Consider the following 14,226-nt stretch of genomic DNA (forward strand, 5'->3'; position numbering starts at 1 on the left):
CGGCGACTTAGCTGACTGAGCCACCCAGGCGGCCCTAAACTTCTGTGGTTTAAGCCACGTAGTCCGTGGTACTTTGGTAACCTAACTCTTGAAAACTAATAAAGGGGTGGAGTGGGCATCAAACCCAGGCAGGAAAGGCTGCAAGATTGGTGTGCTTATCACCTCACTCTCTGCCTCTCCCTCTCCCTTAATAGAGCTAATCAAAATAAAAGCAGACACCAAGGCCTGGAGCAAATAAATGGCACAGGAACTACCAGCTTGCAAATCTAGGCAGACAAACAAAACACTGACCCCTTTCTAGAGTCTGTACCATGTGCCCTGGAGCCTCTGCTTTTCTGCCTCTTTAAGGGACTTTCAGCAGTGGCTCTAGACAGACATTTGTCATAGATCTACAAGTCTAAATTTACTCAGCTCACTAGCGGAACTCTGAGCCTGTGCCCCTACTCAGCTTCAAAATCCAAACCTTTGTGGTGCCTGGATGGCTCAGTCTTTAAGCATCCGACTCTTGATTTCAGCTCAGGTCATGTTCTCACCTTTCTGATGGCCCCTTTGGAGGGATGGAGCCTACGAAAGGCTCTGTGCTGAGCCTGCTTGGGATTCTCTCTCTCCCTTCCTCTCTCTGCCCCTCCCCAGCTTATCCCTCTCACTCTCAAAATAAATAAACTTAAAAAAAAAATCCAAACCTTTAATAGGTTTTTTAAAGCAGCACCAGCATTCTGAGGTTAGTATTATCCACATTTGTGCTGTTCCCTTTGGGTTAAAATTAAAAGGATGTGTCCTACAGGTGACAGTAAGAACAATGGCCCTCCTAGTAGCCATATTAAGCTATGCAATAGTAGTTGTATTAAGTACCGACAAGGAAAGGAAAAGGCTGCACAGATGGCTGGGCGACCTGACACCGGCAGTGGACAGGTATCTTTGCAGAATACATCCCAGAACTGTGAGCAAGCTCCAGGCTGGGGCCCACAAGCCCTCAAGTCAGGGGAGTTTGGGGACGGAAGGGGATCTGCACCCAGACCCATGTCACCTGAGAGCCGCGGTTGTGCCTCCTCGCCCAGGTGCGGGGTGTGGGAGGTCAGGTCAGGGTTAGGCGTGGACATACGTGGAGGCCGGCCTGGAGACCACCATCCTTCTGGATGGGGGGCATGTCTCTGAGGGTGTCGAGCTTCTTCTGTGGCTCTGGACGTGGGTACCTCTCTTGGCCAGCGAGTACACTCGGGCACGACCAGCAGCTGCGGTGTTTTAGCGCTAGCTCTGCAAAACCGGGAAGGCCAGGCCTAGGTGGGCGCGTTGGGTGGGTCCGCGGCTGCGATTTCCCTTCAGGCTCTTGGCCGCAGGGGCGGCGCGTTCCAGCTTGCAGAGGGTGGGAAGGGGATTCTGGACGCCGCACGCCAGCTTTCATTAAGCGCCTGGGGCCACGCGGGGCCGGGAGAGCACAGCCCCCGCCCAGCTGGCGGCCGCCCCCGGCAGGCACTTCTGAGAGGAGAAGAGAAGGGAGCAAGGACCGAGGGAGGGGCGACGTACTTCCTGAACCGCCGGCACACCCTGGGTCGCGAGCTCGGCCTGCCCTGCGCCGCGATGTCCGGAGGGTCAGCCAGGAGCCTAGCGAAGGGTGAGGCCGGCCGGCCGCGGGAGGAGGGGGGAATCTCGGCCACCCCCTGCCGCGTGTCCGGTGTGGCTGTTCCGGAGCCACCCGGGGGGTCCCCCACACGCGGGGATCGGGCCGGGGCCGCAGCGCGCGGGACCTCTCCGCGGCCTGGCCCGGGGGTGGCGGGAGGATGGGAGTCCCGGCCGCTCTCGGGGCCGTGACCACTGCCGCGTCTCCCCCGCAGGAAGCGCGCCCCCGGGGCCGGTCCCCCAGGGCCTGATCCGCGTCTACAGCATGAGGTTCTGCCCGTTCGCCCAGAGGACGCTCCTGGTCCTGAAGGCCAAGGGAATTGGGTGAGGACCCAGGCAGGGGCCGTTCCCCCAGCCGCCCGGGAACCAGCTGCTGCGGGGCGGCCGGGTGGGAACCTCGGATTGGGCCCCAGGGCTTCCTTTCCTGCAATATAAACTATTCTCAGACTTTTGGGGGGACAGAGCAAATTATGAACCCACTTCCCAGGGTGAGAGGTAGGGGGAATGGCACAGATTACACCTGTCTAGGACTCCCCGTTTAGATCAGCTCTGGTAAAGCTGGTGATTCGGGAGATCACTTGACAGGTAATGACCTGCAGCAGCGCTTTTAGGTCTGGTAGATACCCGATTCTTGGTCCACTGCCCTTTTGTTTCACCCCACTTCTACATTCATGTCTGATATCTAATACTGTTTGCTGTTATTCTGAGTATATAGTCCCTTCCCTAATAGTTGGTAATTTACCCCAGGACAGAGTCCAGGCCTTGACCGTCCTGGCAGAGTGCTGAGTTAACTGTACTGGACATATTCTTATAGGTTGGGTTGTTGGTTGAGTCAAAGTGTCTATGCCTAAAAATTTAGTCTTTTGCAAAGCCTCTTTGAAATTAGCATGTTTTTTTTTTGACCAATGGGTTATGCATAGGGAGTATGCTATAGTCAGTTGGCTCCTGATACCAAATATCCATTGGAATCCCCTCCCTTCCAATGATCTTTGGAATTTGTTGAGCAGACATTAGATACCTGGGGTGTGGAAGTTTAAAACATAGCCCCCGTTCTTAAGAAATTTTCCATCCATGTGCTTAAGGTTTATAAACTAATTTTAGTTTTCTAGGGGGAGAATTAGGCAGACAATAATTTTACCTAAAAGAATGTAAGATGCATTCTTTTTCTGAAGGAAAAAAAATAGCTTCTTCTTTTAATTTTTTCTTTAATGTTTATTTTTGAGAGAGACAGACAGTGTGTGAGCAGGGGAGGGGCAGAGAGAGAGGGAGACACAGAATCTGAAGCAGGCTCCAGGCTCTGAGCTGTCAGCCCAGAGCCCGATGTGGGGCTTGAACTCACAAATGGTGAGATCATGACCTGAGCTGAAGTGGGATGCCTAACCAACTGAGCCAGCCACCCAGGCGCCCCAAAAATATTTTTGAATTAGCCATCACTTCACTAAAATTTGCATCTTATTTGGATGAAATTGATTCTGAACACATAGCCAAATGCTCAACATTCCAAACTTTGTATTTTATCCTAATCTTCTTCAAATTGGATTGAAAAAAGATGTATCTTATGCTTATGTAATTGGAAAGTATCGGGGCTCCTGGGTGGCTCAGTCGGTCAAGTGTCCGACTTCAGCTCTGGTCATGACTCGCAGTCAGTGAGTTCAAGCCCCACATCAGGCTCTGTGCCTGGATCCGGTTTTGGATCCTGTGTCTCCCTCTCTCTTTCTGCCCCTCCCCACTCACACTCTGTCTCTGTCTGTCAAAAATGAATAAACATTAAAAATAAAAATAAAAGGATAGGAGCAAGCACAGCTGGATTGGGAGGCATAAAATCCTGGTTTATGTGCCCCGCTGGAACACTAGGTTGAAAACAACCTACCTTATTTACTGGGACAGTTTTCCAAAGGAAAACTGGACTGATTTTACCAAAATAGTGTGTGTATGGGGGTGAAGAATGGTAACAGGAAACAACAGAGGTCTTCTACATTCTGAATCAGTTTTCAGTTTCACACCCAGAAGACTTTTATTGGACAGGTGCTACATTTTCATATGGTATAACCTGACAAAGCATGGTATTCTCTAAAAAGTGCATCTTCCAACTTGTGGCAGGTGTGTTGACTTGTTAGCTCATAATGTCAGGTTGACAAATCCAAGTGTGTTCTAAGTGTGTTCTTTATCACAAAAAAAACCCCATTTTGTTGTTGTTGTTATTGTTGTTGTTGGTATAAAACAACTTTTGTTTCATGGTATAAAAATTTCAGAAGTGTTGATAATTCCTTGGCGGGGAGCTGGCCTTGTATTTCTTTCCATGGCTTGTATCTGAGTTCCAGTAATCTGTCCGCACACAAACCTCTTGATACACAAATGCTAGGGTTCATTGTAGCCATTTCTGTTTCCATGGGGGATTACATATTTAAATCCTCAAACTAAATACTATTTTAACTTCTGAGGTGGATGGGGAAGTAGGAAACAAAAGGTGTTGGTGTGTTATTATTTTTGAGTAACTAACCTGTTCTGTTGAATGATTACTCAGATTTAACAATTATATGAAGCTTTCCTTTCTTTTATTTCCTCTACAATCTCTCAGGCAAGAAACAAGTTAGATCTAATTACAGTCTGAATATAGCTTGGATTTCATTTGTTTTCCTCCTTTTGGGTTTGCTTAGCGTAGCTTACTCACGTAACATTAAAGAAAAAAAACAACAACAATGCATGGACATTTAATCTGAAACTTGGTTTTGTGGGTGGATTTTTTGCATTCCTTAATATTTTTTTAAAAAATGAGGACCTTTCTACTCAATTTAGCAAGAGGAATTGAATTTTACATGTTGATTCTCATATAGTAGGTAATGGATACAATTCAATTATGTACCTCCTATAATTTGCAATGATACCTTATACCCCAAAGTGGATTATCTTATTGACAATCTTGAAGCATTTTCCACTTATTCATTCAATAAATATTTACTGAGTACCCTATCTGAAACCACTTTTATTTTCACAGCATTTAAATCTGTTTAAAATTTTGCTCACTTACATGTTTGTTTATTAATATGAACTAGATACACAAAATCCCTGCTTTCAAGGAGCTTACATTCTAGGGAGGTGACATAATAAACATGTAAATAAGTGAGCAAAGTAATTTCAGATACATGTCATTAGGAAAACAAGATGATCATGTTAATAGAGGCTCTCAGCAGCTTCAGAGAGGGTGGTCAAGGAGGGCCTCTTGGAATGGTGTTTGACCTGAGAAGACAGGCAGAGAAGGCAGAGGAACAATAAATGTTAATGTTCTAAGGTGAGAACTTGTTTGGCAAATTCAAGGCATATAAAAAAGGCCAGTGTGCCCAGATTGTAATGACCAGAGGGAAAGTTATAGGAAACAGGTGTGACAAGTAAGAACAGGCCAGATCACATGCCACAGAGGGGCTTAGAGTTTATGCTCATTGCAATGAGGAGCAATCAAGGGGTTGCAAGCAGGAGGGTGGCCTGATTCAATTTACTTGTGTGTGGAAAATGGACTGTAGGGAGGGCACAGTGGAAGCAGTGGCCAGTGGGAGACTACTATAGTGGTCCAGCTGGCAGATGATGTTTTGGACCAGATGGTAGCAGTATAGCTGAAAAGTGGATATGATTTTGAGGTCTAGCCGACAGGTCTTGATGATCCATCCATTTATTTGACTTGAGACAGAGGGATCAAGGGAGAAGGAATCAAGACTGATTTGACTCCTAAATTTGGGGTCCAATCAGCTAAGTGGATGGTAGGGCTGGTAAGGATCTACTCAGAAGTACCAAAAAAAAAAAAAAAAAAAAAGAAAAAGAAAAAGTTCCACTCTCTTCATTGTCTTCTGTGTGTCTTTCAGGCATGAAATCATCAACATCAACCTGAAAAATAAGCCTGAGTGGTTCTTTACGAAGAATCCCTTTGGTCTGGTGCCAGTTCTGGAAAACAGTCAGGGTCAACTGATCTATGAATCTGCCATTACTTGTGAGTACCTGGATGAAGCATATCCAGGGAAGAAGCTGTTGCCAGATGACCCCTATGAGAAAGCTTGCCAAAAGATGGTCTTTGAGTTATTTTCTAAGGTGTGTGTATAAGAAATCTCAGCTCTTATTTGAACAAACTTTGTTGTTTAAGCTAAATCGGTGTTGTCATTTATGACTCAGGAATGTGGGAAAGGAAAAGAAAGCAGTGCTCTTATCTGCTCTGACATGTCCTGCAAGTCCTTTCACCATCCAGTTCCTGTTTGCCTCTCCAATGTTAGCCCTCCTTACTCTTTGGACAGTGTATTCCAGCCGCTGAATATTTTGCTTTCCCAGACTTGCCACCTCCTCCTTAAATCTTCCCCCTTCTCACTTTGCCTGGTTATCTCCAAGTTCTCGTTCATGTATCTGCTCAGGTTCTGCTGCCTTCCAGAAGCTTGTCCGCACTGGCTTAGTGCCCAGCTGTGTTCCCACATGTGTTAACTTCTCTGGGCCAGTGACTGCCTGCCTTCTTGCCTGTGTGTTGCACCAGGGCTGTGAGCTCCTTGAAGGTGAAGCCGTGTTCCCATCACTGTTGGCTCACTGCCTAGGTCTGTGACCCACTCTGCCTCTTCCTAGTTGTGTGACTCTGAGAAAGTTACTCATTTACTTCTGTGCCTCAGCTCATTACTTGTAAAAGGAATATAATAACTAGTATAATAACTGCTCCCTTCTTGCAGATAAAAATCAGTTTATATAAAACACCTAGAGCAGAATCTGACACATGGTAAATACTGTGTTAGCTCTTGTGGTTCTAGCCACAGTGTCTAGCAGCGGGCATCTACTGTGTGTTGGCAGTAGCTCTTAGCTGAGTAAATGACATTCTTGTAGAAGAACTATTTTAGTCAGCATCGAGGTTGTAGATAGTTCAAACAATTGATATTAACAAAGAAATGCCCAATAGTAGACAACAGGTATAGCTATGTCAAGTTATCTCTATACCCCTATTATTTATCAGAATATATGTCGGCATATCTTGTCTTCTTTAAATGGTTAAAGAAATACCTCGAAGGTGGAACTTACAGAGAGAATGTATTATGTAAGGAGACATTGCAAAGGGAAGCCAATGGGGAAGGAAGAGGGAGTTGTCTGGCTTAGCAGAAGGAGAGGGAAATAGCAGATACCTGCTGTCAAAAGTGATAGACAGGGAACATGGCAATTAGAAGAAAGATGTTGGAGAATTCAAAAAAAAAAAAAAAGTAACAAGAGATTCATTGTAGAGGCGTCTGACTGGCTCAGTTGGTAGAGCATGAGACTCGACCTCAGGGTTGTGAGTTCAAGTGCTATATTGGGTGTAGAGATTACTTTAAAAAAAAAAAAAGATTCATTGTATTGTCTCGAAAGAAAATAAGCTAAAAGCTGGAGATGTTCACCATTACTTCCCAGCTCACATTCAGGGAAAAGGTGGCCTTAGGTACCATATGCCCCCTCCCTCCTGGCCACAGCTCTCAGCAAACCAGAAATGCCCCCACTTGTACCTGCAGCCAATCATCTTCTTTCCTGAGAACTTGAAACTGAGACACAGAGATTAACAGTAAAGGTGTTGAAGCTTTAGAGATGTGTGTGTGTGTGTATAAATGTGTGTGTGTGTATATATGTGTGTGTGTGTGTGTGTTTATATAATTTGAGGCTTAACAAACCAAAGGCATGTAAAAAATACATTTTTTAAGGAAGCAGAAATTAAGAGCATTGCAAAGGGACTTGATATCTTGATATATAGGAAACCATATGGAGCAGACATTTAAGGCAAGGCAGGGATAGATAAAGCAGGCATGCCCAGATGGAACTGCATACAGAAGTGCTGCCAGCAAACTTTCAGTTCCAAAGAGGGCAAGCTGTACTGATACGGACAGGATATCAGGACATTCTCCTGGATTTTTACAAGCACCTGTTGATAAACTGAGATGAGTGGACTTCAAGCTCTTGCAGTGAGAAAACACACAAATGCCTCCAGCAGGAGCCCTACAGCATCTGGCACTACGCCTGTGAGTCTTCAGGTAGTCAGCCCCTTCGAACACCCTTCTCATGTCCTCCCCAAGGTGGAAAGCAGAAAAATTCTCTTCCCCAGCTCCCTTTGCAGCTGGGGCCAATGCCTGGGACCTAGGTTCTTCCTGTCAGAAACACACATGGTGGAGCTGGGCTCAGAAATGAGCCATGTGGTGCTTGCTTCAGCAGCGCGTGTATGAAAATTGGAACCATCCATCCCCTGCACCAGGATGACATGCAAATTTGCGAAGCGTTCCATATTTTTAAAAAAGGCGGGGGGGGGGGGGGCCGCAGTCAGGTAAGCCTCCAACTTGGGCTCAGGTCATGATCTCAGGAGTTGGAGCCCCCCAACAGGCTCTGTGCTGAGAGCTCAGGGCCTGGAGCCTGCTTTGGATTCTGTGTCTCCGTCTCTGCCTCTATCTCTGGCTCTCTCTCAAAAATAAAAAATAAAAAAAATTTTTTTTAAAGGTAAAAAAAATGAGAAACGAGCAATGTGGGGAGACAGACTTGGGACAGGGCACTGATTCTGCTGGTGGGAGTGGCAGGGGAGGGGGTGGGAGGGTGGCGCAGAGCCCCAGGCTTTCGGGAGCAGTGGTGGTTGCAAGATTAAATTCCGGGCTTTAGTTACCTCCGAGTCCCACTTCTGGCAAAGGTACAAACCGCAGCACCTAGTGCTCAGCTCACTGGCAGCAGTGGGTGCTTCCCATGAGGTCAGCTCGGAGCATGATTTTGGAATGTTCCAGCTTAGTTCTCAGCCTTTTTTTTTTTTCAGCCTCTCAATAATTCAATGGGCTACTCAATACTTTTTAAAAGGTATTTTTGGCTCAAACTCGCCAAAGTGGGTTCTACTATTTGCAACTTATAAAATCCTGACCAAACAGCACCTTTCACCGCAAAATTGTTTCTAAGATTGATACCTGACCTCTGTGAACACAGGAATGGGTGCACCTTTCAAGTTTCTCAAACACCCTGAACTGGGACTCTGAGGGTTCAGTGAGGGGGCCGGTATAGTTAGCCTCACACTGACAGTAAGAAACTACTCTGTCTAGGTTCCCCCTTTGGTAACAAGCTTCATTAGAAGACAAAACGAAGACGGCTCTGGCCTAAAAGAAGAATTGCGTAAAGAATTCAGCAAGTTAGAGGAGGTAATCTCTTCTCCTAGCTTTTATCAGAGTAAATGATACACTGTTCCTGCCCTCTTCTTTCTTTCTATTCCCGTTTCCCAAATCAGTTTGTGACAGTTAGTAATAACATCAATTAAGGAATTTTAGGTTACAACAGATTGCTATAAGCAGGTGCATTTAAGATAGAAATCAACACACCTAAAAATATTTTGTCATGGCTTGCTTTTAAAACAATTTGTTGCACTGATGTTAACAAGGGGGAGAAATGCACTGATATTTCCACAATTTGTCACCTGTTTTCATTTTTCCATGCCTGTTTCTAGTCCTCATCCATATATTAAAACAAAAAAAACAACAAAAAGAAAGAAAGGAAAGAAAGGTTAACATAACTAATCAGGGCATAGATATTATTCTGTGTTTTTTCCACTTAATAATACATAATAAACATTTCCCACCACAGAGTTTGCCATGAATCGTAAAGACACTTGGAGAAGCCCGGCTGAGTTTTTACCTCCCTTGGGGCAAAGCTGCCATTTGGGCCTTTAGATCAAGTCTTTCTCTTGGCCTTGAAACATTCCATTTTCTTGCTCAGCCTTGGGTTTTTACTAGACATAGTTCCTGTCTTGTATGGGAATGTATCCTATATTTTGTCAGTTTGAAGTTTGCTGTAGACTTTCTTCACAACTTTTTTTTAAGAAAAATGTTTCTAGTCTGTAAAAAACAAAAAGTCATGCATGAGTGTTAGATTTTACTGAATGTTTTGTCTATATCTATTACATCTATTGATATGTTCATAGAATTTTTTACCTTAATCTGATAAATATGGTGTTATTGACAGATTTTTCTGGTGTTAAACCATCCTAGCATTGTTTTCAATGGATTTTTCTATATACTATAGAACTAGTGAATACTTAAAGGTGTTGTATATTAATGAGATTGGGCTATTATTTTGTTTTCATAGTGTCCTTATTTTTTATATCAAGGATATTCTAACCTGATAAAACGAGGGGTTACTTTCCCTGTATTTCTAATCTCAGAAACCATTTGATAGGGTTTGGCTGTTTCTGCTTTTACTAACTAGCCCAGGAGTTCAGTAGCTCAATGCATTTATTTTCAGTCTTTCTTGATTGTTTAATGCATTAATGACTAACACACTACTTCTAAACATCGTAGCTGCATCCAGTATGTTTTACTGTGAAGGACTTTCATTGTTCAGTTCTAAATTTTTTTTTTTCTGTTTCCATGATTTTCTCATTGCCTACCAATTATTGATCATGTACTTGTAAGTTTCCTAAACTACATCTTTTGCTGTTTTCTAATTTAATTATATTATGGTCAGAGAATGCATGTGGGATGTTGTTTCTTTGAAGATTAAGACTTTTGTGTTTGGCAACCTGGTAAAGCCCATGCTTATAAATGCTTAAATTAAAATATGTAAGATTAACTCTACTGTGGTTTATTTCATAATGGAAATACCTGCTAACTGTGGGGTTAGTGGAGTTGGGAGAAGGTATGTACTTTTTTCTCATCTAAGTTCAGACTCCAGATTAAGAACTCATGCTTCAAAGTGAGTAATATCATTTCCATGCTTTAGGTTGCTGAGAGGGTTATTTCCTTCTGATTTAAACTGTCATACTAAATTTTATTTATGCAGAATATAATAACCAGACACTATAGTTTAAGGACCCAGTTAATATCGATTCATTGTACAATTCTGAGTGCCTAATAACTACAAGGTACTCTGCTAGAAAGTATGGGAGGTAGAAAGTAAGATGTTGTCTATACTCTTCAGATATTTAGTTTGGTAGTAGATGGTTGATATATGCCATCAATCTATAATGCAGACTGTTATACGGGCCCTGAGGAAAATTGCAGAAGTTTTATAAACAGTAAGTTGGTTTGTTTATTAGGCAGATAATATTCTGTTTCTTTACTTTGGCAAAACCATTAATGCCAAGGCACGTTCTTGAATTTCAGGAACATATAACTTGTTTTGGCTTTCAAATAATTTTGACATCAGTTTAATAGTTAATCCAAGGGCACCTGGGTGGCTCAGTCGGTTGAGCATCTGACTTCAGCTCAGGTCATGATCTCACAGTTTGTGGCTTCAAGCCCTGCATCAGGCTCTGTGCTGACCGCTTGCTCAGAGCCTGGAGCCTGCTTCTGATTCTGTGTCTCCTTCTCTCTCTGCCCCTCCCCCGCTCATGCTTTGTCTCACTGTTTCTCAAAAATAAATAAATGTAAAAAAACAAAAAAAAACCTTTAAAAAAATAGTTAATCCAGTTATTTCCAGCATATTTTAGGTAAAATTTTAATTGAAGTATTACATGCAGAGAAGTACCCAAAGCATGAGTACAGCTTGATGAATTTTTACAAAGTAAACATAGTCATGGAATTAGCACCCATAACAAGAAACAGTATTAGTTCTGGCTGTTTTTGCTCTTTATACATATGGAATCCTAGGATATGTACTCTTCGGAGTCTGGCTTCTTTCATACATTAGGTTTGTGAGATTCATCTATATTGTGTATAGTTCATTCCTGTTCTTTGTATAGTGTTTCAACCTATGACTATAGCAGTTTGTTTATCCGTTTTACTACTGATGGACAGTGAACAGTTCTATCTTGGGGCTGTTACAAATAGTGCTGCAATTAACATTCTCATATCTATCTTTTGGTGAATGGATGTTCACATTTCCAAAGAGGAGAATCATGGGGTTGGAGTGTATGAACATTCAGGCAGCTTTATTACATACTGTGAAAACATGGTTGTGCCAGTTTTTGCTCCTGCCAGCAGTGGTTCTGCTTGCTAACTTTGTCTTGTTCATTTTAGCCATTCTGATGGATGTGTGGTAGTATTACATTCTGGCCCTAATTTGCATTTCCCTGATGACTAATGCAGTTGAATATCTTTTCAAATGGTTTTTGGCCATAGAGATATCCTCTTTTATGAAGTTCAAGTCTGGCCCAAATTTCTAATGAGTTGTTTGCCTTTTTTTCTTATTGATTCCTCAGAGGTGTTGGATTTCTCTCTATATTCTGAATGCCAGTCCTCTGTTGGGTGTGTGTATTACAAACATCTTGTAGTCTGTGGCTTGTTTTATTTTTCTCTACTTTCCAGTTTATTTTGTTGATTGTTTGCTTCATCCCAAACCAGGAGATTCTAAAGTTCAAACAAGGGGCGCCTGGGTGGCGCAGTCGGTTAAGCATCTGGCTTCAGCCAGGTCACGATCTCGCGGTCCGTGAGTTCGAGCCCCGCGTCAGGCTCTGGGCTGATGGCTCAGAGCCTGGAGCCTGTTTCCGATTCTGTGTCTCCCTCTCTCTGCCCCTCGCCCGTTCATGCTCTGTCTCTCTCTGTCCCAGAAAAATAAATTAAAAAAAAGTTGAAAAAAAAAAAAGAAAAAAATAAAGTTCAAACAAAAAGCCAACTTGAATATGTCGGCATAAAAGCTACTTCTCTCACTTGCTCTACTTACCTGGTCTTCCTAATATCTGATGATGAATCTTACGAAATGCACACTTAAGCAGTACTCTCATGCTGTTTAACATTCAGGTTCTGACCAATAAGAAGACAACCTTCTTTGGTGGCAATTCTCTTTCTATGATTGATTACCTCATCTGGCCCTGGTTTGAACGGCTCGAAGTTCTGGAGTTAAATGAGTAAGACATTTGAGTATTTTGTACATAATTTAGGATAATGATGACTGGCATATTATATGTTGACCTTTTTTCCTGAACAAAAATGAAACTGTTTTATACAACTGGTATGAATGGGCACAAGCAGACAGGAGGAGAGTCTTGGACTATCCAGGGCATATACTCACCCCCCTTCTCCATTCCTGGAAGTGTGCGGTGCAGGGGTGGGCAGAGAGTACTGCAACATGTAACAAAATGTTTTAAAAATAATTTACTCCTTCCCTTCTGGCTAAAAATCCGTAAGTAAGTGCATTTTTATAAGCTTTATCATGTGGGATTGTATGACCAATGCTCCCTCCCATTTTCCAGCAGGATCCCCACACTAGTTTCTAAACTCCATGTTTTGAAGTTAGGCAGCCACCTTGGCTTACTCCCAATTCTTAGAGCTATTCAGGGTTACTTTTAGTCAGTCTTGCTATAGAATAATAACTATATAACATCCATGGCTGTCTTTCATGTTCTCATTTTAACAAAGTTATCAGTCTGCCTGGATGCATTCTTGTGCTAACTGAGCAAGTCACTTGACTCTAGGATTCCTCTTCCACAAAACAAAGACCTCTAAAATATCTTCCAAATCTAATATTCTGGTTATGTGCATTGTAAAGAAATATTTTAAAAGATTAGAGGAAAACAAAAGGAAACTGTAGAGTGATAATGGTATAGGAGACTTTGCAATGCCTTCCTAGTTCATCTAGCTCACATGTTCATTCTTTTCCCTTCCCACAGGTGTGTAGATCACACTCCAAAACTTAAGCTCTGGATGGCAGCCATGAGGGAAGATCCTGCAGTGTCCTCCCTCCTCATTGAGGCGAAGGCCTTTCGAGGTTTCTTAGAGCTCTACTTGCAGAACAGCCCTGAGGCCTGTGATTATGGGCTCTGATGGGGGCAGGAGTCAGCCATGAAGAGATGTCTGATATTTTCCTTCACGAATATGAGGAAAACATGCTTTCATTTTACCAAATGCTCTCATGTCTCGCTGGATCACCTTCTCTGATTTGACATCGTGGCTTAAGGCCCTTAAGGCCTTCCTACAGAAATGTAAGCTCACATGCTTCTAAGGGTTTTATCATAGTTTCTGCTGAAAATCTCTAAATCATCATCTCTGGTGAGAACTGGACTTCAATCTAGATTTCTTCCTGCCCATAGGACATTTCCACTTGGATACTCTGTTGTTTCTACAGCTGCCTTCTCAAGTTTTCAATTCCTCATTCTTTTCTTTCCATCAACTTAATTTCACTACCTTTTTTATTCCCATTGTCACCACTTAAGACCAGACTAATAACACCTCAAAGTTAGGTGACTAAGTGTCCTCCTATTTGGTTTCCCCGTCTTCAATCTCAATGCCCTTCAAATTCTTCGTACCAACTCCCATGCTGGGCACATGGCAGGTATCCCATAAATGTAACTAAATACTGTGAAGGGGCGCCTGGGTGGCTCAGTCAGTTAAGCTTCTGACTTCAGCTCAAGTCACTATCTCAGGAGTTCAAGCCCTGCGTTGGGCTCTGTGCTGACAGCTCAGAGCCTGGAGCCTGCTTTGGATTCTGTGTCTCCTTCTCTCTCTGCCCTACCCCCTTCCAAAGATAAACATTAAAAAATTTTTTTTTTTTTAAATAATGTGGAGACCACATCTATCAATTCCGATGTAAGTCTGGATGAGTAATTCAGAAATATTAATGCTATCTTCCATAGCCCACCGAGCTTCTATTTAATTTTTATCATCACATTACTTCCATTAGAAGAAGGTAGGTCAGGGGCACCTGGGTGCCTCTGTTGGTTAAGGGTACAACTTG

The 14,226-nt window shown here is 43.0% G+C and overlaps 1 protein-coding gene and 1 pseudogene across 2 annotated transcripts; both read left to right on the forward strand.

The window, feature by feature from the left end:
- Positions 1–1,078: 1,078 nt before the first annotated feature.
- Positions 1,079–13,553, forward strand: GSTO1 (glutathione S-transferase omega 1). 2 transcript variants are annotated; one of them, XM_040486362.1, is made up of 6 exons: positions 1,467–1,612; positions 1,833–1,941; positions 5,472–5,694; positions 8,667–8,762; positions 12,294–12,400; positions 13,163–13,553. In XM_040486362.1, exons 1-6 carry the CDS (start codon positions 1,579–1,581, stop codon positions 13,314–13,316), a joined length of 723 nt encoding a protein of 240 aa, XP_040342296.1. In that variant the 5' UTR covers positions 1,467–1,578; the 3' UTR covers positions 13,317–13,553. The 2 variants fall into 2 exon arrangements, with proteins under 2 accessions (XP_040342295.1, XP_040342296.1); XM_040486361.1 differs by lacking the exon at positions 1,833–1,941 and having other exon boundaries at positions 1,079–1,612.
- On the forward strand, positions 7,791–7,882 carry LOC121037588 (uncharacterized; annotated as a pseudogene).
- Positions 13,554–14,226: the final 673 nt, after the last annotated feature.

The sequence above is a fragment of the Herpailurus yagouaroundi genome, unplaced genomic scaffold (assembly GCF_014898765.1).
Source record: "Herpailurus yagouaroundi ecotype Mexico unplaced genomic scaffold, PumYag 163, whole genome shotgun sequence".
Taxonomy (NCBI): Eukaryota; Metazoa; Chordata; class Mammalia; order Carnivora; family Felidae; genus Herpailurus; species Herpailurus yagouaroundi.